At 43.2% G+C, this 22,780-nt stretch overlaps 1 protein-coding gene across 2 annotated transcripts in view; it reads right to left on the reverse strand.

Annotated features, from left to right (window-relative positions):
- The window catches only part of LOC133419670 (protoheme IX farnesyltransferase, mitochondrial), a 60,407-nt gene extending 45,807 nt beyond the window's left edge, over window positions 1–14,600 (reverse strand). The window contains exons 1-5 of one of the 2 annotated variants that reach the window (XM_061709024.1): window positions 14,502–14,600; window positions 12,565–12,707; window positions 12,234–12,402; window positions 12,006–12,152; window positions 10,142–10,266 (exon numbers count right to left, since the gene is read on the reverse strand). In XM_061709024.1, coding sequence (XP_061565008.1) covers window positions 10,142–10,266; window positions 12,006–12,152; window positions 12,234–12,402; window positions 12,565–12,707; window positions 14,502–14,532 — 615 coding nt within the window. In that variant the 5' untranslated portion in view covers window positions 14,533–14,600. Of the gene's footprint in view, window positions 1–10,141; window positions 10,267–12,005; window positions 12,403–12,564; window positions 12,708–14,501 lie in introns of both variants that reach the window. The other variant, XM_061709023.1, reaches the window with a different exon arrangement.
- Between the last annotated feature and the right edge of the window lie 8,180 nt (window positions 14,601–22,780).

Here is a 22,780-nt window from a genome sequence, read left to right on the forward strand (position 1 = left end):
AATATCGTGTATCGTACCGTATCGTGAGATTAGTGTATCGTTACACCCCTATAATACATGGATATATTCAGACTCCACATGCGAAAAACGGCCACATGCTGCAACAGCGATGGAGAAACTCAACCCATCTGAGGGAGCGTGTTGGTTGATGGAAAAAAAAATGAAAAAATTCAGCTTGAGTTACGTCAGCTGTTGCCAAAAGCAACCAGAATGATGTTTTGTCAAAGCAGTGTTGAGAGATTTAGTGGTGCCAGACAGTTTTAAAGTGGGCGTTTTCCCCCCTTCTCTGACTCAGGTCTAAGTAGTGTCTACATCTCCCCTGGTTGGTCACCAAAGCTCATAATTACAGACTGTTGTCAAAAACCAGAGGCTAATGACGGAGGCTGCAGAAGAGGCTCCTCCACCTGCCCGTCACTTCAGCGTGTGTCGTGACTCTTTGGTGACGTCGTCTCTGTTGTTAGGAGGTGTGTTTGTGGCGCTGACAGCTCACCGAGGTGCTGTAGAGCAGCGCTGGAGTGTGAGCATCACATAGATGACAACATGTTGCTGACAAGTCCACTAAGCGCGGCGTTTTTCCATTTGTCTGGCGTGTCCCTTTGAAGTGAGGACAGAGTGCATTTATTTAAGGCTCGAGTGCAACTAAGATCAGGATGAATGCGAGCGGTTTTTCGTAACAGACTCAAAGCTTTAAATTGTACGAATAGATTCAGGTTTTGTTTATTTGTGTTCTCACGAGAGATGATGAGATTATGATACAATTATGTTCCGGTTCTGATATTAATTTTGTTACCAGAACTTTGAGTGCTGATCTGAGTCGTGTCAGAGGTCCAAATGTAAAGTCTATTTCTGGCTTACAGGCAGCGTGCACTTATTCTGCTCATCTATGGGACAAACTTCCTGTAGACCTGAGGTCTGCTCCAACTGTCAGCTCCTTTAAATCAGGATAAAAACATTACTGTTTACTGAAGCGTACTCTTAAATTAAATACTTGTGATTTTTGAAAACCGCACGAAGTTACACTAGTGACAGATAAGCCCTGAATGCAGACATTGTGACGTAGAATTGCCAAATTGGTCTGATTCACCGCACGAATCAGCACAGATTACTTTTCTAATACTGTATTTGACCTGGTCTTTGTACGTTTTGACCGTATAGAAACGTAATTCTTACCATTGTAAGAAAGAGATGTACCTGCTGGATCTACTGCCCTTACTTTTTAACAACTGGTGCTTTTTATTATTTTACCTCTTTTCTTATCATTTTATTTGTTATTTACTGTTTAATTGTGTCTTGCCGCTTTTAATGTTGATGTAAAGCACTTTTAATTACCTTGTGTTTAATTGTGCTATACACATAAACTTGCCTTGCTTACATGACACATGTTCAATCGCAGTCTCATACAGTTTAAGGAAAGCCGTTTTCGAGAGGTGAATAAAAAGCACTAAGATCATAATTATCTCCAATAATGGGAAATAAAATCTCACCTTGTTGTTAACTTGGCAACGATAACAACATTTGGTGTGACTAATATCAACGCTGCTCGAGTGCGTTGTGATGCACGCCGACTGCTGACATGGAGACAAGTTGAGGAAAGCTGACAGTGTGAAAAACTTTGCTCGCCACGTTCGTTATATATATTTCTTTACATTCCCCTCTGTTCAGCTCGTTAAAGTTTATAAAGCAGGTTAAACTGGAAGAGGTGGCCATGTATTTCAAAGGATTGAATCAGCAAGAAAGCTGCACCGCATAAAATTAGCACCAAACAGGGATTTGATTAAAATGCTTCTGCTGGCAGAATTACCTTTAGCTTTATCTCTGGAAATTTACCCTGCCTTTCTATTTATTATTCTATTTATCTGCTTTGATTAAAATGTAAAATCACAGCGAATAACGTGGTCATAAATAGTTTCTTTGTTGTTTTGACATATTTGACTTGTTTGGGTCTTGATATTAAAACAACGATTTGTTTGTTACAGACTCTACATTTTAAGGCTCCAAACAAGAGGGACAACTATTATTATATAAAACAAGAGTTATTACTCTAAAGTGTTGTTCAATTTGAATGCTGATGCCAGATTCTAGTAAAGGATGATGTATATTTACAAAGTAAAAATACACACTAACAACAATAAGTGTATCGATAGCGTTGTATTTAAATCTTAAACCTGAATAACACTTAGCTTCGTGGTGGCCGTTATCTTCAGGGCATATAATAGGTGGATTTTCCCTTTCATGGCATTATCAGAGGAGAGCATCTGTCTCCCATCTGAGGCTACAAGAAATCAATTTGTGGAGTCTCAAATGAACTGGCACCCCACCGCTGACGAAGACAAAAGGCTTTAAAAAATTAACTATTAAACAGAGCTGCGTGGTTAAATATTCATTTTAATCCAGCACTAGAAGGGAGATACCAATTGGGTCCTTTTTGTGCCATGTTTCCAGGGCATTTAAGAAAGGAAATGTCCAGACATTCTCCGAGGCTGTATTAACAGCTTGGTGGAAACCATCAGAACAAAAAAGCTAGAATGCGTTTATGTCAGAGATCAACTCGCTCTTTTGTTTTAACTAAGCTGGTGCAAAACAGGATCTTAGTAACATCTGCAGCTAAGAAGGGGGTCTCCTTTTATGTAAAAATAACGCATTTGATGAAAATCTGATGTGTCTGACCTCTTACTTTAAATTAAAAAGCCCTGCATCATTTCGAGACAAAGGACCAAAGCATTTAATACTGACAATAAGCAAAAACAGTAAATCTAATAAAGTACTGTACAGTACTGCAAAGTAGATATGGAAATACAATTAAAAAAATCACAAGACCATTTAGGCTTAAACAACTTATTTGCGCATGCAAAAGCAATAAACATAGTATGAAATAAAAGCTAAAGGCATTCTCTATTTTCATCACAACTTCAAAAGCCTTAAAGGAGACCTATTATGCCTTTTTTTCTTCAAAGGCTGATGCATTTTCTGGGATCCTAATGAAATGTCTGTGACATGTTTTGGTCAAAATACCACAAAGAGCGAGCACAAACGGAGCCTTTTCCCCCGGTCTTGACAGCTCGGTTCACCGGTTCAGAGCTGCTGCTTTTAGGGAGCGGAGTCAGCCACCACTTCAGAAACACAAGATAACTGATCTGGCGGGACCATTTCAGCACAATGGAGCAAGAGATTATTTTTCTTAATAACAATCAATCACATGAATTTCTGCACTAAATTGTAAATGTATATTATTTTGTAATCTTCTGAAAAGATTTGCTCTTAAATGCATGAAGTCTAAATCCTAAATCCCTCTCAAGATACTGGCAGAGGCTACTGCAGCATTTTCTATCTGTGTCATACTTTATATAATATAATAATCTCAGAATATAAAATGTCACAAGTGTAAATAACAGCCTGACTGATAGAAAATGACTTTATTGTCACTTGGTTTATCGCTAAAGTAAGAGCAGATAAGCAGCTGGGTTTCTGCAACGGCCTTCAGTGAAGCTGGAAAGATCACAGTCCTTAACATCACCAGGTAGTTAAGTACCGGTATTATTGATTTCCAGCAGGTTGACGTGTTGTTTTCCACGGCGTGGTGCAAAGCGTAGTCTGTCACGTAATGAGGAATAACAATCCCAGCGTTTGATCTGTACGTGTGTGCCATGTGGTACCATCAGAAAGTACAGAGGGATGTACTAACGCCACACAAGTCCAAGAGGAAAGAGACGTTTTCTGTATATTATAAAAGTTTCAGTCCACAACATCTTACTGTTTCCTTCTCTTACAAAGGCTGACAACAGTTTACTCTACCATAATTATTTAAATTTAAACAAGTCTGAAATCCCTTGGCAGTGGAAGGAGACTTTAAGATTGTTTGATACCAGTGTTTAGATGACTCCATGTCCAAGAATAACAGCTGTCTTCATGCCTAAGAGATATTCAGTATCTCAGAGATGTACTAAATAAAAGATAATAGGTTGTTACCGTTTCCATCCCTGCTGATCCAAACAGTACGAGCAGGTTAGCAGTAAGGCCGATGTTTCTGGAACAGCAGCGTTAAATGAACCGGAGGGTTAAACGAGGGACTTGAACCCCTGTAAAATACACCTGACATGGATGGAATCAACCCTGAAAGCCAGCGGTAATAGTTGACTCCAGGTTTGTAATTCAGGTCCAGCTCAGTCAGGGAGCCACAACACTAATGGTGCTTTTCCACTAGAACCTACTCAGCCCGACTCGACTCGCCTCAGTTTGGTTCTTCTCCACTAGGGGTCTAACGTGCCGAGTACCGGTAGATACTTTTTCTGTAACTATTATGCCGAGGTTCTAAGTTGCTGAGTCGGCTGTATCTGACATCATCACACTACAGGCCACTGATTGGTCGGGGGGTTGGAGTCAGACGTTTTTTGAAAAGCATGCCTAAATCAAATTAATTGGATTTGATTTGACAGTAAAATAGGCCTTTATAAGCCAATTTACTGCAGCAATTCCTTTCCAAATCATTAGAAAATGTGTTTAACACCCAGTTGTGCATGAGAAAAAAAATACAGTGATATACCGTGAAACCGATATAATTTTGAAAAATACCGTGATATAAATTTTTGGTCATACCGCCCAGCACTATTACACGCGTTACACAAAGAGTGTCTTATGGGCTGCAGCCAAGACCAGCTGGTAGACCTGCATTAGTGCAATTTAACAAACCAGATTTATGGATTAACCTCGGCTTGCCTCAAAAGGGACACACGTTTAGACTACAATGACTACAATACTGAAACATAAAAGGCCACACACAACTAAAAGGTACCAAAACAAGAGGTTTCAGCTAAAAGAAAAAGCCTTCTTTGTGCACTTGAAGGAGGAAACTGGGGTATCTTTAGCCTTTGATGAGCTTAACGGAGGCTTTTCAGGTTAAAGGCATGAGCAGTCTCTAGATTTAAAAGGGTTATAAGATTACACAGCAATGAGTGTGAAGATCAGTTTTAACCAGGTTCAATCATTTGGCTCAACAGAACAGAATTTTAGGAAACCGACTATCTGTCAGAAAGGCTTTTCAAATCTTTTGACTTTCTTCGCTGCAAAAGCCTTTAATTCTAGTGCTACTAAAGCTGCATTCAAGCGGCCTCAGATATGGTAACTTGTAACTGAAAAGGATGGCTCGTCTCTGCTCAGTCATCTCCCTTCATACTGCAGGCTGACCAGGATGTGCTGTGTAGGTTCAACAGCATGCGAGATCAATGTAAATAATGCATGTCTGCAAAGAGCAAACAAATAAGGGTGTAGCTGAAAGTGGTGCAGGCTGGAAGGGGCTTGTGGGGGCTGGCTGAAGCGTGCCAGCCTCAACAGGCTCACCACACAAGAGACGCACACAAAAGAAAACTCCCTGCCGTCGTCACGAAAGCAGAAATGACATTAGGCAGCCGCGACGTGAGCCGGCTTGATCTTTCACTGGAACAAACACACAAACCGACGTGGTGTGGCTCACGCTACAGACGCTGTCAAAGCGGCTCAGTGGGACTCATTTGACAGTAAAAGGCCTTATCTGGTCCGATCCGCCCTGCTAGACTACGTTAGACCCGTCTGGGTCTTTCAGGCTCCGGCATCAAACTTTCATCTGACCAAATTATCCAATTAGCTGAAGTGGTGCTCAGACAGCTGAACACCTGCAGGACCGGCGTGGGCCCCAGAACCCCCCGAACCCAAAACTACGGTCAGCTTCTAACAGCTCTCTATCAAAAATGCGTTGGCATGAAGTATAAACTACGGAAAAGCATTTGGGCCATGCAGGAAAAAAAATATTTGAGAGGGGAAGATTTTTTTTTATTGTGCACTTCGAGAAAAAAGTCGAAATGTCGAGAAAAAAGTCGAGATTAATGTTGAAATACAATTTGGTGAATAAAGTGTAAATGTCTCCTCTGGCCCATCAAATCCAGTTAGAGCGACTGACAGCTCTGCTGCAGCAGCCGTAACTAACTAACTAACTAACTAACTAACTAACTTACATCCTTGGAGTGGAACGTTAAGGAGACGTTTCTGAAGTTATGCAACTGCATATGTGTGATGTGTGTTTCAAATCAATATCGTAAGTCCAATTCTTGTATTCTGAACCTTGTTGTTCAACTTTATTTACGAAATATTGACTTTTTTCTCAACATTTTGACTTTTTTCTCGAAATTGTACTTCGACATTTCGACTTTTTTCTCGAACTGCATAATGAAAAAAAAAATCTTCCTCCTCTAAAATATTATTTTTATTTTTCTCCTGCCTGGACCTAATACTCTTCCGTAATAAACCCACGTGAATATCAATGACACGCTAAGGTTGATCTGGCTGCGCTTAATAATCAGCTATAACTGGAAGAAGTCGGTTGCCATGACGACAGCGTGAAACCCCGCTTACGAAGAAGAGCTACGGCGAAACGGAAAAGCTAGACAACTTTCGAGCGTGCCAACATCTACACCTGCAATACAGTACTGCCGTTCAGCTGACTGAATACTCCAAAAATTAACCGGCGGATTACCGAAACCACCAAATGAATCGTTAGTTGCAGCCGCTAAAACAACACCCTGCACGGTTGCACATTGGGAAACGGGAATCGGAGCTTGGAATAATTAAAGCCCATTGTTGCTGGATCCCAGTTGCCTTTCTTTCTATAAATCAGGCATGACAAGCCTTGCGGCTGCCAAGAAACTTAAAAGAGCGACTGGCCGCCGCGACGTGACTCATGGTTCCTTCCACCAGTTTCGTAAATAGAATAACATTTTCAAAAGAAACCACAACGGTTTCTGTTTGCCCTGTGGGTAAGTGCCAGTCCACCGCTCAGACGAAGACGGGACTGCTGCCTCCACGAGCTGAAGCACGTTCCTTTCTCTCCATAATCCCCCTCCTCTCCTCTCTAATGTGTTAGTTGTGTGGTCAGATGCAAACACGACGCTCAGCACAAGGACAGAGGTAGAGACTTCAACCGTTGCTTCTGCCTTCTCTCTGTCCGTCTCTTTTATATTCTTCTTCACATAAAACACCTTCAGCTTTGATCACTCACAATGAAGCGTAGGTATTTTAAAGATTAAAAGAAGTTGAATAAAAGACAAAAAGATGATCAAAACACTGAGATGAATAGCAGGCAGGTGAGTGTGTGTGTGTGTGTGTGTGTGTGTGTGTGTGTGTGTGTGTGTGTGTGTGTGTGTGTGTGTGTGTGTGTGTGTGTGTGTGTGTGTGTGTGTGTGTGTGTGTGTGTGACAAAGACAACCAGCATCATCCTTGAATGTGTGAGTCCACTTCAAAGGGGTGAAGTCTCCCATCACAGCCGCGGTGTCAAACATGACATCTCTGGTGTTTGTCTGTTCATAATTACGGAGAAGAAAAAGAAAAAGCGACGCCGTACGTTTACAGTGAATGCAGAAAAGCTGTTTGTTCAGACTCCACGGGCAGATGGAAGCCAGCCTAACCCACTGCAAACACGTTCCTGTTCACCCTCTAATCCTTCACAGGTTCCTTCTCGCCTGACTTTATTTAAAGATCAGCTTCAAAGTCAGCTTCACGTAAGACAGGTGAATAATCAGTCTAAAACTACAATTCCTTCTCCAGCCATTTCCAGTTATGAGTGGTGACGATGTGACCACAGAAAATCATCTCACACCAGCCAGCGAGCCTCATAAAAGGATTTCTTGGAATCAAACACAATAAGCAGTGATGAGTTGCGGGCTGAGATTCACGAGCGAAATATCAAAGGAAATTCAACTAAGATCTGTTTAATTCGCCGTATATTTAACGGTAGCGTTCTTAAAATACCTGGGATTGTGCAGTAAGAAGCCTTCAGGGACATGTGCTGTGCAAAATTAACTTTAAAAACAGTGGCAATCTAATCATCACTGTCTGGGCGGTTTTTAAAGCATTATGCAGTAACTTTACACCCATTTTTCTTTTATAAAATCATCTCAAAATGGCACTAAATTTGCATTTCCCACATGATTCAACGCTTGTGAACTAATTTAACTGAGAGCAAAGCCAGAGCACATGATTTGAAGCGCACGGAAGAGTATTAGGGCCATGCAGGAGAAAAAACATTTGAGAGGGAAAGATTTTTTTTTTTATTGTGCACTTAGAGAAATAAGTCAATGTCGAGATTAATGTTGAAATACAATTTTGAGAAAAAAGTCGAAATGTCGAGATTAATGTTGAAATACAATTTCAAGAATTAAGTTGAAATTTCGTGAATAAAGTCGAAATTTAGAGAAAATAAAGTTGAAAGACAGTTTGACTTTTTTCTCGACATTTCGACTTTTTTCTCGAAAATTTCCCTCCTCTAAAATATTATTTTTATTTTTCTCCTGCCTGGCCCTAATACTCTTCCGTAGAAGAGAGACCTGAAGGGAAAACCAAACAAATCCAAATAACGCTGCTTCATGGGATATGATTTGTTTTGTGGATATCTCCGGATACGGGACAGGACTGATTCGAGGATGGACCGGGGATGAAGAGACGCCCGCACCGAGAACACTGTCTGCTTTCTCCTGCGTCACTCAGCACCCTGGAGGTTTTAGAGTTTGGGTCCGGGCCTAACTATTCGCCGCGCAGGGAGTGGGACATTCTTCAAATACCTGCAGGATATTTACACACCTGTTCAGTGTGAGGTGGAGGTGAAAAGGGTCACAAAAAAAAAAGACATGCCATCCCTGGTTTTAGGTCACTGCAGAGCCAATAAGATTTTAACTTTCTGGATCAGAGTGATTGACACAATTTAATCCTGAGCACAAAAACAAAAAAGGGTAAACAAGGCTTCATTTCCATAGATGTTTACCTCTTAAATCACACAAGGTCTCATTCAAGATGGCCAGAGTAATGAACTTTAACTTGTGGAGCTCTTTACTATTGCAGAACAATAAAAACAGAGACTGGAACGCCGTTGTTTACGTGAGACTCCGGCGGGGGTTTGCGTGAAGATGGGGTCCGTCTCAAGGACACGAACCTGCAGTGTAATCCACGTCTTTGCCAAATTACAGGCCAAAGACATCACAAAGCACAGTTCAATCCAGGGTTACGGGAGAAGTCCCCCATTATACTAATATTCTCAAGTCATGGAGCAAATTCCGATGTACAACGTCAACACTAGGGGGTAAAAAGTACAAAAGTGCTCCTTTGTTTAGAGCCTGAAAGAAAAAAAAAAAGCTTTCAAGAGGGAAATAATGATAGCATTGCAGTCAGCTTGATGCGTGTTAGAGATACATCGTAAAAGAAGAATGCAGAGAGGGAACAAAAGTGGATGCGCAGCTTCTTCTTTCAGGAGTTTCTCTTACTGGCACAACATGACGTTTTAGGAGAGGCTGTGTTGTTAAAAGTGCGGGGTGTTATGAGAATATATATATATTAAGATTATATATACAGTACATCGGAGTAAAATTGGTGCAGAAACACAACACTTTCTGAGCATTCCGTGTACTATTTACATTTACAAGACATGGGAAAAACTTAAGCCTAAATTAAGGTTCTGCGTTAAACCAACGCAGAGCCTACGCCGTTGCCGTGACGCGACTGCAGCAAAACAAACAAGCCTTGGGGTTTCTTGTGCTGGTTAATCTACCATCTATTTCTCCGTCACTCCATTTCGCCACGGTGCAATACCCCCCGCGAGCGCTAGTTGATACTTTGTTTAGCTTCCGGCTTTTCCGGTCACAGTGAATCAAAGAGATAAGGACAACTATTGTGCAAAAAAAAACACACACACACACACACGAAGAAAAGAGCGCTGAAAGTTCACTACTGAACCCCACAGAGCCAGGCATGGAGCCCCCGCTCACCTCCACCCTCAGCCAGTCCAGCCCGCCCCCCCGCCTTTACTATAATTATAATATAATAATAACTTCATTATCACGATTACTGTTCAGATTAACAGGTAATATTTTTTTTAAAAAAGAAAAAAATGTAAAACCAAACAGATTAAAGATCCTAAACACAGTTTCCTACAGCTATTAAACAATTACACAGTCGATGCATTCATTTCCTTTTTCAGTTATGGGCCTTTTCCGTTTAGATAAGATCCTGATAAATCTCAAGACATCAACCTGAAATTGCTGGATGTTTGTGATGACGTAGAAAGCCAGACAGAGAACACACATTCACTGGGAAACGTGCATGCAGGGCATCACCGACGTCAACCAACCTGGTTAATTGAGTTAGCAGCACAAGACGCGAGGCCTGTTCCCAGAGAAGAAACGAAAAAGATGAGGGGGTCAAAGGGCACTGGAGCCATTGCATATCCAGCTGCTGCAGTTGTAACCACCAGAGCTGGAAAAAAAAAAAGAAAAAAATCTGAAATCCAAGTGTGCGTCTTGCAGAGCGACCTTCCAGTTAAATTTGAACTTGATCATTACCATTATTTAACAATTTTTGAAATCAATAAATCCAAACTGAAGATGACATAAATAGGCATTTGTTAAACAGCAGGTTTGTCTGTTTTGTTTGTTCTTACGTGAATTTTACTAATTACTCAACTCAATAGTAAGGGCGGTGATCCCAGCTCTCTTCAAGACTCAGCAAGTTAAATGTGAACAATGAATTCTGAGTCTGAGCAGATTTATTTAGAGGGTTTCAGATGTTAGAAAATCTTCCAATGTTTGGATCACCTCTAAATTTTTTGCATCTCTTAAGTGAAACTGTCTGTCCACGTTAAAGAAAGACAATTCTTCCTGAGGTGTACAAGCCAACTTTACTACGGCATTTTCTGCTGCTCCTGTCAATGACACAAATACATTTCCGGTTGAAACACAACATTCATATTCTTAACACCATCTGTTTCAGGCCTCTGACACCAGACAGTCATGAATATGATATGACATTGTGTTTAATTTCCCTTTTTTTAAATTTAGCAAATAAAAATAACTTTTTCCACATCATATCAACACACATTGATTTGCCAACCATTTAAAGATATTTAAAGATAAAGTGAGCCTCACCTCTACAGGAGGGTGCTGCACCACCTGTAATGTTGAAGTTATTTTCACACTGCATGTGTGTGTCTCCGTACCATCGTAAGCTCTTTAACACAATTATAATGAAGAGCCAGGAGCTGGCAGTTATCTAACCTGGTTCCTACTTCCCTATAATCCAGCCTCTCTGGCTGCTCCTTACCAATGTCTTCTGCATTATTTTCTTTTAAAAGAAGAGGAAACTAGAAAAGCCCAGGCAGAGTGCAGGACCTCTGGTTACTCTAACAAATAAATAAGTCTTGCAAATATACTATTTTAGTTTTGTGAAGACAAAAGGACAGTGGTGATAAAGACTGAAGAAGATCAAAGCAAATCAATTTAGCGTCCACTGAATTTAGACTTTCTTTTTAAAACCTACTGCAGATATTTTTTACAGTAACTTCAATCAGCGTAGGTCAGTTAAAATGATGAATGTGCCTATAACTATATAATTAACTAACTGTTGAAATATTTTAACCACAAAAATATCCAAGAACACATGCTACGTCCCAAATCCCATCCTTCCACCCTAATGAGTAGCAAAAACAGTATGTGAGATTTTTTAGAGCGTCTGAAACATTAGTACATACTCAATAGTATGTACTATCCATACTCATTCTGGAGAAATGTATTAGTGTGGATTGATGGACACTAGCTAAGCAGAAACTTCCCACAATGCAATGCAGCAGCTTTTGGTTGCTAAGTATATGTCATAAGTATAATATTAAGTATAACAATATTATTATATAATATTGGTATATAATAATATTATATAATGTCATCTTATTTGGGTCAGGATAAACGGGAAAGAGCGGAGCGGTGCTGCTGCTACTGCTGCTGTTACCATGGTAACAGCTGCTACTGCTGCTGTGACAGGAGTTGTTACCATGGTAACAACCTTTGGCTCTTAATAGTACGTCCCAATTAATGCATACTACTGATATTTACTCAAAAGTGTGCTGAACTTAAGTATACTTTTTGAGTATATACTGTTTAGTCCGGCATTTCGGACGCATTCTCATTTTGAGAGATCCATGTCGTAACCGTGAAGTACTCCACCTGTGAGTTTGATTTTGGCGAGTCTGGCATAGATATCCGGCAGCTCAGACACATCCACCTTCAGCTGCTTCCACTGGCGGTCCAGGCGGGCGTTCCGCTGTGCCTCTGTCTCTACTTGGATGTGTGGAGTCTCAACCGAGGATGAAGCTGCAGTGGACACAGAACCTTTTGGCACTGCCACATTTTCCGTAGAGGGGGTCAGGGTGGAGGTTTCAGGCTCCGTCTTACTGGTGTCGCAGTCTGGCTTTGGAACAACGTCTGCATCCACATGATTGATCGTTGGGACTCTCTGCACTTGCGTTTCAACGCTGTCATCTCTCTCATCCACGATGGTCACAACATGTGCCTGTTTGGGGATGGCACGCTGATGAAGCTCACTCTGGTTTTTTGTGACATACTTGAGGAAAAAAAAAAAAAAAAAAAAACTTAATTTGAAGAACAAACAGTTTCTGAGCACAGCACAACAATACAGGCAAGCAAGTTTTTGATACATGTAAAGTTTACATTTATTTTGGAGGAAAAAAGACAACATGGACATTCCGAGTCAAGCAAACGATACCTGTCGTTTGAGGAAGGTGAGATGCTGGTACGTCAGCCAGGTCGACGGATCTTTTCTGTGCAGCTGAATAAGGCAGCGAGCAGTCTGGTTACATCGAGGAGCAATTTGGACCAATTTCTTTTTCACACTTACACCAACAAAACCTGCGAAAGAAAAATATGAAAAAGGACAAAAAAATATTTATATCAAGCAGACAAAAAGAAAATAATTATCTGGTTAGTAAGAAACAACTCAGCTACAACATTTCTTCTTTTCAAGATCCCAAATTCCCTGTGTTAAATTTATTATAAAAAAGGATTTGTATATGTATGTATGGTGAATATTTTGAGACTTTTTGGACCAAATCAATTTAAAAGACAACATTCATGACAACATTATCTTTATCTGATACGATCAATCAACAATCTAACCTGTCATGTTGTGTCTTCAGATTAAGCTCAACAGCCAACACAGAGAACCTGGTAGTGACTGAGATGATCAAACTTATCCAATCCCAAGGCAGCAACTGTGAGGAACCACTGTCAAAGTATCTGGTCTCTACTTATTTACTGGGCGCACAGAACCAAGAAAAATAAAATAATAAGTATTAAACATAGATCTGATTGTCTAACTTGTTTTTTGTTGTTTGTTTGTTTTTTGCCATACAGCAAATGAGTTGTATCATGATACTTTTGTGTTAATTTGAATGCTTTGGATAAAAACAGGAGATTCGAGAGATTTAACATATTACATGTTTATTACTCTTCACCTCCATGGTAAGACAATGACTACTTTCAATTTTTGCCAACACTGTACTTTGTTTCATTAACTGAATGATAGTTGCTAGTGAAGTGTTTTGCAGCGGCTGTCACATCTGCAGTGTCTTACAGACCTGGATTCACTGTGATATTTAGTGTCTTACAGACCTGGATTCACTGTGATATTTAGTGTCTTACAACACCTGGATTCACTGTGATATTTAGTGTCTTACAACACCTGGATTCACTGTGATATTTAGTGTCTTACAACACCTGGATTCACTGTGATATTTAGTGTCTTACAGACCTGGATTCACTGTGATATTTAGTGTCTTACAACACCTGGATTCACTGTGATATTTAGTGTCTTACAACACCTGGATTCACTGTGATATTTAGTGTCTTACAACACCTGGATTCACTGTGATATTTAGTGTCTTACAACACCTGGATTCACTGTGATATTTAGTGTCTTACAACACCTGGATTCACTGTGATATTTAGTGTCTTGCAGACCTGGATTCACTGTGATATTTAGTGTCTTACAACAACTAGATTCACTGTAATATTTAGTGTCTTACAGACCTGGATTCACTGTAATATTTAGTCCTCAAGCTCCTCATCCTGTGCAATATTCTCTAATCTCTATCCATTATGTGCAATATTCTTTACTCATCTATGTGCAATATTCTTCCATCCATTCATGTGCATTATTATTGTCTCATTCACTCATTTTTATAGTGTATATATATTTATGTTTCCTGTTTCTCATTTTGTTGTTTACACAGTCTTTGTTTACATAGTCTTTGCATGTGTGCACTTTTACGGAGCTGCTGCCTTATCGCATTGTACCATTATAATGATAATAAAGGCTTTCTATTTCTATTCTAGTGTCTTACAGACCTGGATTCACTGTAATATTCTCAACAAATACAGCACCTCTCAAACCGACATGACAGCCCATTTAAATGGCCATTTTAGTATTAGTCGTGATCAAGCCTCTGCAGTGGCGGGTCAGATGTGTGTATATAAAGCCTTCTAAGGTCAATTCTCTCTAAGATTGAGTTACATCCGGGAGCTACATGCTAAGCTAACCCCTGATATAACCAGCTTCTGGCGTTACTTCCAATCCTTACACATTACAAATGACTTAAAACTGCAACGGCACTTGAGGGGAGTTCCGCTCCCCACTGGCGTTACCTGACAGTCTGCTACATGGCGTTTTATACATGTTCCTTGCTCATAAAGCCGGCTCCGGTTACGACCCTTCACACGCAGCGCGCCGCCATCTTCACCTCGTTAGGTAAAGAGAAGCACTTCCGGGGCACGGGCGTGACGCGGCCCCGCGTGCCCTGCTGCTACCATGACAACGGTGGTTGATGATTAGAGGGTTAGATTTAACAGACAAAAGTGTACAGGACTGTCTCAGAAAATTAGAATATTGTGATAAAGTCCTTTATTTTCTGTAATGCAAAAATGTCATACATTCTGGATTCATTACAAATCAACTGAAATATTGCAAACCTTTTATTATTTTAATATTGCTGATCATGGCTTACAGCTTAAGAAAACTCAAATATCCTATTTCAAAAAAATTTAATATTCTGGGAATCTTAATCTTAAACTTTTTAACATCTTATCACTGCTCACTCTCATCTGCGTTTTGGACTGATTTTGAGAATTTTATACTTAGTAAAACTAACTTTTCTATAACAATTATGGCTAAAGATGTTATCACTCAGTTTGAATCTGACAATAAACCATTAGGTTACATAGTAAATCTTATGTAATTAATTTATTTAATAGACTCCCTTAAACTTATGTCAAACCAAAAGAGCGAACACACATTGTCATATTATAGAGACCTTTTTTCTGTCTTGCTTTATTAAGCTAAATTAATTTTATAGATATTTTTATTTTATTCATTTATAAATATATATAATTTTATATTGTGTACTGTATTGCACAAGTTTTTGTGTATAAATGTTTGGCTGAATGTCTATATGTTCTAAACCTCTAAAATGCTCATATGTATATATATATATATATATATATATATATATATATATATATATATATATATATATATATATATATATATATATATATACCACCACCAGTGAGGATGTCATTGTGTATGAATGAATAATGATCTCTGTAAAGCGCTCTGGGTGCCTTGAAGGGCGCTATATAAATCCAAGTCATATATATATATATATGTATATAAATATATATATATATATATATATATATATATATATATATATATATATATATATATATATATATATATATATATATATATATATATATACATATACATATACATTACATTATATATACATTTTATTTTTTTATTTTTTTATATTTAACAGGCATATTACGTATCTATATATATCGACATACTGTATGATAAACTAGGAAACTTTACAGCCTTTGGTTTTGGTTTTTTGGTGGAAGAAAAATAAATATGGATGTCACGAGCAGGTGGGCTAACAGTTACTGAACCTGAACCCACTCATTCAAACACATCTGTTCCCTCAATGATGCAGCAAAAGTTCTCAAAAATCCCACTCAGTATTGCAGTAAAATGTTTACTTTTTACCAACTGATTTGTTTCCTTTTTGATATTCTTTTTTTTAAACTGTCATCCATGTGGCTTTCGGGGTTTGCTTCTAAAATCATGATTTAATGATGTAACGTGTTAATTTGCCATTATACTGAGTTACATCTACTCTGTATTTAGAAAAGGTTAGAAAGTTGCACAAATGTATCACAAATATTTTTTAGAGACATAAGATTTAGCCTGGCTTGTTAATAAACACAAATACAACTTTTATTTTAGTTTTAAGTTTTAAAGTTTTAAGATGCAGAACTATACATTACATCAGCTAAACAGAACTATATATGCTGGAACCTGATAAGGGCAGGTTTTCTGCAAACATCTGAGTTAAAGTTTTACAGTTTTACAAAACGTATTTAAAAAATAAGACGATGGAATTTTTCACTCCAAGCTGAAATCCAGTTAAAACTCCACACTCTGACCCTGTATGACCTCAGACCAGTCGTACCGTTTGGTCTGCTACTTATGTGTACCCTACAATCATCTGACTGACCTCTGACTGGCAAGGCCAATTAGAGGAGAAATCTTGAAGCGTTTTTACATTGGATCCCGCTATTAGCGCTGGATGATGAACGCGTGTTAAACGCGCGTTGGCAATATAAATGCAAGGCGTGTTAATTGTCACCATTGGCCTGAAGACGAGTTGAGGGGAGGGCAGGCGAGGCGGGAGGCGTTATCCATGTAACATAACGTGACCTGTGTGAGTGTGTAGAATGATGTATCCTACATCAGCAAGATTTATCGTCGTCAGACAGGTGTAGTTTTCAAAACAAGGATGGATAAACATCAGGACAAGTGTTTTTTGGCCGGCTTTGTCTCATTTTTGCAGTTATAGGTGGGCCAGCTTTACCCACCACCCCGCATCGGTCAGTGTAAAAAGGACAGGCGACACACTACAGTAGATCCGTGAGTTAAACGTGGGGTATCCGCCAATGTAAAAGGGGCTTTTGTGATCTTTATTGCTTTTAATTTGCACCCTTACATTATTTATATAAATAAGTTAAAGCTACAGTTGTCTGTTTATCGTTGTGTTTGTTACATCTAAAGCTGTCGAAGCGCAATAAAAGGGGTCATATTGTGTTGAAAATGCTTTTATTTCCATTAAATTGTGTTTTCACAGGCCTTCAAAAAAAAGACCATTAAAATAAATTTTAAAAAAAATAAAAAATTCTTCTGATCATAGCAGCATTATTTTCTTGTTTCCATGCGGCCCTTGTTAATCCATATGAGACAGGCAATGTGCCACTCGTGTTCGCTGCAATGAGAACAGTTCTTTATGGACAGCTCATTGCTCAAACTCACTTGTTGACGAGCGGTCGTATTTACAGTAGCTTAGACTTATATGCCGTTTTTCCACTAGAACCTACTCAGCCCGACTCGACTCGCCTCGGTTTTGCGCTTTCCCACTAAGAGTCTAACGTGTCGAGTAGATACTTTTTCTGTTACTATTCTGCCGAGGTTCTAAGCTGCTGAGTCGGCTGTATTTAGGCCTATTGTTCTTAAGACTTAATGCATTTTAATAAACATTTCCACATTGGCTGCTGCTGGTGTGTCTGATGGTCCTAACCCTAATTTCTCTTTGGTGTACACACTCGGTTTCTCAGTTAAATCGGTGTATATAACCACTGTATATGTGGCCACCTGCTAACGTCTTCAGCCCCTTGCATAGCTTTACAAGCTGTTTATTTCCACCATACTTCTGTTGCCAAAATGCGCACGCATACGGTCTACGTCGTCATTGTTTAGAAACACAGAAGGGTTCCATAGCCTGTACCATCTCTTATCATAGTCAAACAACTGAAGGAAGTTTTCCTCCCAAAAAAGCAGACTTGCTTCCCATTTAGTTCTGTTTCATTCCCTCCTGACTGCCAGTGGCAGTAAACAGAGTAGATATGTCTCCTCGCGCTCCACGCAGGTCGAGATTTAATAACAACAGTGTCACGTGAGTGACGTGTAGGCTACCTGTGCGTCTATAAATACCACCCGGTAGACTACATCCGGCCTCTTGAATCTTCTCGCTGTTAACACATCGCGGGTTAATCGCTCCGTAGATCCGTGTTTCGGATCTATATTTTCTGCAGGTTCGGGGAGGTAAGCTCAACTCTGGTTGGTGGTGTTTGACAGCCTGCCTGTGACTCTAGGCCTCAGTGCCGGGTAACGGATAGCCTTCTCTCGACGGCTTATGATGCGGCAGGCCGCATGGCTCGCATTGGGAGCTCCCTCTCCGTGCTCCTCCTCGCCCAGTCCCAGATGTTGCAGTCGGAGCATGAGGGCAGGGAGTTGGGTGACACGAACGACGCTGCGCTCCAAGCCTTCGGGTTGATGACCAGAGAGCTTGGCCGCCTGATGTCCACCCTGGTGGTGACGTGGCGTCAGGTGTGGCTGGCGCAGGCACCCATGTCTGACGATTGCAGGCAGACGCTACGGAAGCTTCCTGTAGTGCCAGGCCAGTTGTTTGGGCCAGAGGCAGAGCGGGCGTTGGAGCGCAGGAAGCAGTCGGGTCAGGCATCGGAGGCCTGGGGTCGTCGGAGTGTGAGCCTGGGACCCCCAGCTCAGCACTCCAGGAGACGGGGCGCACAAGACCTGCGCCGCTCACATCCCCCGAGCCCCCCTCTGCAGCCCTTGTAGCACAGCCGGGTTGCTGGGGGTGGTGGGCGTCAACCCAGGGGCACACACCCTCCACCTCGCCGGTCTCAGCGGGTGCAGGGGCAACACCAGCGTCCCCCCAAACCCCCAAATAATCCTATGAAGGCCTCGGGCCGGCGGTGGGCAGGTTTTCACATCAGCACCTGGCCTATTGGGCAGCCCATTCTCAGGATGTATGGGTTTTGAAAACACTGTCCCAGGGCTACAGGTTGCAGTTCCGCCGCCGGCCCCCACCACCCTCCGGGGTCAGGGAAACCTCAGTCAGAGACCCCGGGAGGTCCCTGTGTTTGTCACAAGAGATAGCCAAACTCTTGGACAAAAAGGCCATCACAAGAGTTCACCCACATACACAGAGCAGTGGGTTTTACTCAACATACTTCCTCATTCCGAAGAAAGACACTTCTCTTCGGCCTGTGCTGGACCTTCGGGGTCTGAACCAGTACCTGAAGGTCCTCCCATTTCGGATGCTGCATACACGCGACGTCCTTCACTCTGTCACTCCAGGGGAGTGGTTCACCTCCATAGACCTCAAGGACGCCTACTTTCACGTCCCGATACACCCAGACCACAGACGGTTTCTCAGTTTTGCCTTTCAAGGCCACGCCTATCAGTTCACCGTCCTGCCTTTCGGCCTGTCCCTGGCTCCTCGCATCTTCACCAGATGCATGAGGGCGGCCTTGACATCGCTATGCCTGTCGGGGGTGAAGATTCTCCCATATCTGGACGACTGGCTTATATGCGCCCCCTCGCTCTAGGAGGCGGAGCTGATGACATCCAGGGTCCTCACACATATCGAGGCTCTGGGCATGTCGGTAAATTGGGAGAAGAGCTTGTTGCGTCCTACGCAGCAGACCACCTTCATCGGCCTGTCCCTCGATTCCGTATCGATGCAGGCACGCCTTACTGCAGAGCGGGCGGGGCGGATTCAAGACCTGCTACGGTCCTTCCGCCTCGGGATGAGGTTGCCCGTCCACACATGGCTCCGACTGCTGGGGATGCTGTTGGCGGCCTCGGCTGTGACACCTCTGGGGCTGCTGCACCTGCGCCCCCTGCAGATGTGGTTCAACAGCCTCCAGATGGACCCTCGCCTTCACAGGTGGGTCAAGGTCAAGGTTACACACCAGTGCCTTATTCATCTCCACCGGTGGCGGGACAGCACCTTTCTATTGCACGGTGTTCCTCTCGGCTCAGTCCCTTCGAGGCGAGAGGTGGTGACAACAGATGCCTCACCTCAGGGTTGGGGTGCAGTATGGCAGAAGAGGTCAGTCCAGGGGGTTTGGGGCCCTCTGTGGCGGGGACGGCACATCAATGTCCTAGAACTCCGGACTGTCTACTTGGCGCTGAGGCACTTCTTGCCCTTTCTCAGGGGCAAGCATGTCCTTGTCCGGACAGACAACACTTCGACAGTGTTTCATGTCAACCACCAGGGGGGAACCAGGTCGCTGGACTCCTTGAACGAGGCCCGGAGATTGTGGATGTGGGCTCATCCTCAATTGGCCTCCTTGAGGGCAATGCACCTCCCTGGCAGAGCCAACGTGGTGGCGGATTCCCTCTCACGCCGGTGGCTGCCCCCAGGGGACTGGCGGTTGCACCTCCAGGTGGTGCAAATGATTTGGGATCGATACGGGGAAGCCCGTGTGGATCTGTTCGCCTCGGAGTGTACGACTCATTGTCCACTGTGGTTCTCTTTGGCAGAGACCAGTGCCCCGCTCGGGATGGACACTCTTGCCAACACTTAATAATAATAATAATAATAATACATTTTATTTATATAGCGCTTTTCTGGGCACTCAAAGACGCTTTACATTAAAACAAAACACATAATACAAATTACAATTACACAGGACAGTACAAAAGGACACAACATGAGACAGGACATTAATCACACATTAAAAGCAGTTCTGTAAAGGTGAGTTTTGAGATGGGATTTGAATGCTGGGAGGTCTGTACAGTCACGGATGTTTTTGGGGAGGGAGTTCCAGAGGGTGGGTGCAGCGATGGAGAAGGCCCTGTCGCCCCAGGTCCGGTGCTTGGTTCTGACTGGAAGGGACAGGAGGTTGGCGTCAGAGGAGCGGAGGCTGCGGGAGGGAGTGTAGCGGTGGAGCAGGTCAGTGAGGTAGCAGGGGGCCTGGTTGTGGAGAGCTTTGTGGGTGAGGAGAAGGATTTTGAAGTGGATCCGTTGAGGGATGGGGAGCCAGTGGAGCTTCTGAAGGACTGGGGTGATGTGATCTCTGGAGCGGGTGTGGGTGAGCAGGCGGGCGGCAGAGTTTTGAATGTATTGGAGTTTATTGAGGACCTTGGAAGTTGAACCGTAGAGGATGCTGTTGCAGTAGTCGAGTCTTGAGGTGATGAAGGCGTGGATCAAGGTTTCAGCGGTAGAGAAGGAGAGTGATGGACGGAGACGGGCAATATTTTTGAGGTGGAAGAAAGCAGTCCTTGTGATGTGGTTGACATGGTGTTGGAAGGAGAGGTTGTTGTCCAGGATAACTCCGAGGTTGCGGATGTGAGTGGAGGGAGACAGAATGGAGTTGTCCATGGTGAGGGTGAAGTTGTGAGCGGTTTTGGTGAGGGATTTTGGGCCGATGATGAGCATGTCCAATTTGTTGTAGTTGAGTTGGAGGAAGTTCGAGTGCATCCATGACTTGATTTCAGCGAGGCAGTTGGTCAGGGTAGAGTGGGTTGCAGAGGTGAGGGATTTGGTGGAGATGTACAGTTGGACGTCGTCGGCGTAGCAGTGGAAGTGGAGGCGGTGGCGGCGGATGATGTTACCAAGGGGGAGCATGTAGAGGATGAAGAGTAGAGGACCAAGCACCGAACCCTGGGGGACGCCTTGTGACAGAGGGGCAGTGGAGGAGGAGCAGTTGTTGATGCTGATGAATTGATGTCTGTTGGTGAGATAGGATTTTAACCAGGAGAGGGCGGATCCGGTGATGTAGAGAGATGATTCCAGGTGGGAAAGGAGGATGGTGTGGCTGATGGTGTCGAAGGCTGCTGTGAGGTCCAGGAGAAGGAGAATGCTTGGCCGAGAGGCCTCCTTTATGCGTTCCCTCCGATTCCCCTGGTGATGTCCACGCTTCACAGGGTGAGATTATCGGGTCACAGGGTCCTCCTGGTGGCGCCCAAGTGGCCCTCGAGGATTTGGTTCTCCCCGCTCCTCAGCCTGTTGGACGGGGAGCCTTGGCAGCTCCCAGTACGGTCGGACCTCCTGTCCCAGCTGGGCGGGGAGGTATGGCATCCCTCTCCGAGCCTCCTTCAACTCTGGGCCTGGCCGTTGAGAGGGGAGGGTCATTCTTGACGCACCTTGAGCCCTCAGTATGTGAGACCTTGCAGAATGCTAGAGCTCCTTCCACAAGAAGGGTGTATTCGCATTGCTGGGCCGCTTTCTCCTCCTGGTGCAGGGACGGGGGTTTTGACCCGATCTCCTGTCCGTTACAAATTGTACTGCGGTACCTGCAGTATCTGTTTGAGGCGGGCCGGGCGGCCTCGGCCTTGAAGGTGCAAGTAGCGGCTATTTCTGTCCACCATGGGCACATCGATGGTAGACCAGTTGGTGCGCATTACTGGGTGGCACAGTTTCTGCGGGGTGCCAGGAGACTGCGCCCCCCCAGAGTGCAGCGTGCAGCAGCATGGGACCTGCCGCTGGTCCTGCAGGCCTTGGGCGAGGCACCCTTTGAGCCTATGGCAGGGGGGTCCTTGGGGACGACGTCTTGGAAGACCGCCTTTCTGTTGGCTGTTACGTCTGCCAAGCGTGTGAGCGAGCTCCACGCCCTTTCAGTCAGTCCTACGTGCCTTCGGTGGAAGGCGGACAGCTCAGGAGTGACCCTGTGGCCAAATGTTGCTTTCCTGCCAAAGATGTTACCCCTTGACCATGCCAATCAGGCCATAGAGTTGGCAGCATACCATCCTCCCCCGTTTGAGTCCCGGCTGGAGGAGCGGGCTAATTTGCTGTGCCCAGTCCGGGCGTTGCGGCTGTACCTTCAGGCAACACAGAGCTTTCGACGCTCTGAGCAGTTGTTTGTGTGCTACAGGGGGGCGCACAAGGGCCGTGCCCTGTCGAAGCAACGACTCTCCCACTGGATTGTTGAAGCAATCAAACAGGCTTATGACGTGGCAGGTAGACCTGCCCCTTCAGGCGTTGTCTGTCATTCCACCAGGGGTGTGGCCACTTCCTGGGCGGCAATGAGAGGAGTACCATTGTCAGAGATCTGTG

This window comes from Cololabis saira, chromosome 19 (genome assembly GCF_033807715.1).
Source record: "Cololabis saira isolate AMF1-May2022 chromosome 19, fColSai1.1, whole genome shotgun sequence".
NCBI lineage: Eukaryota > Metazoa > Chordata > Actinopteri > Beloniformes > Belonidae > Cololabis > Cololabis saira.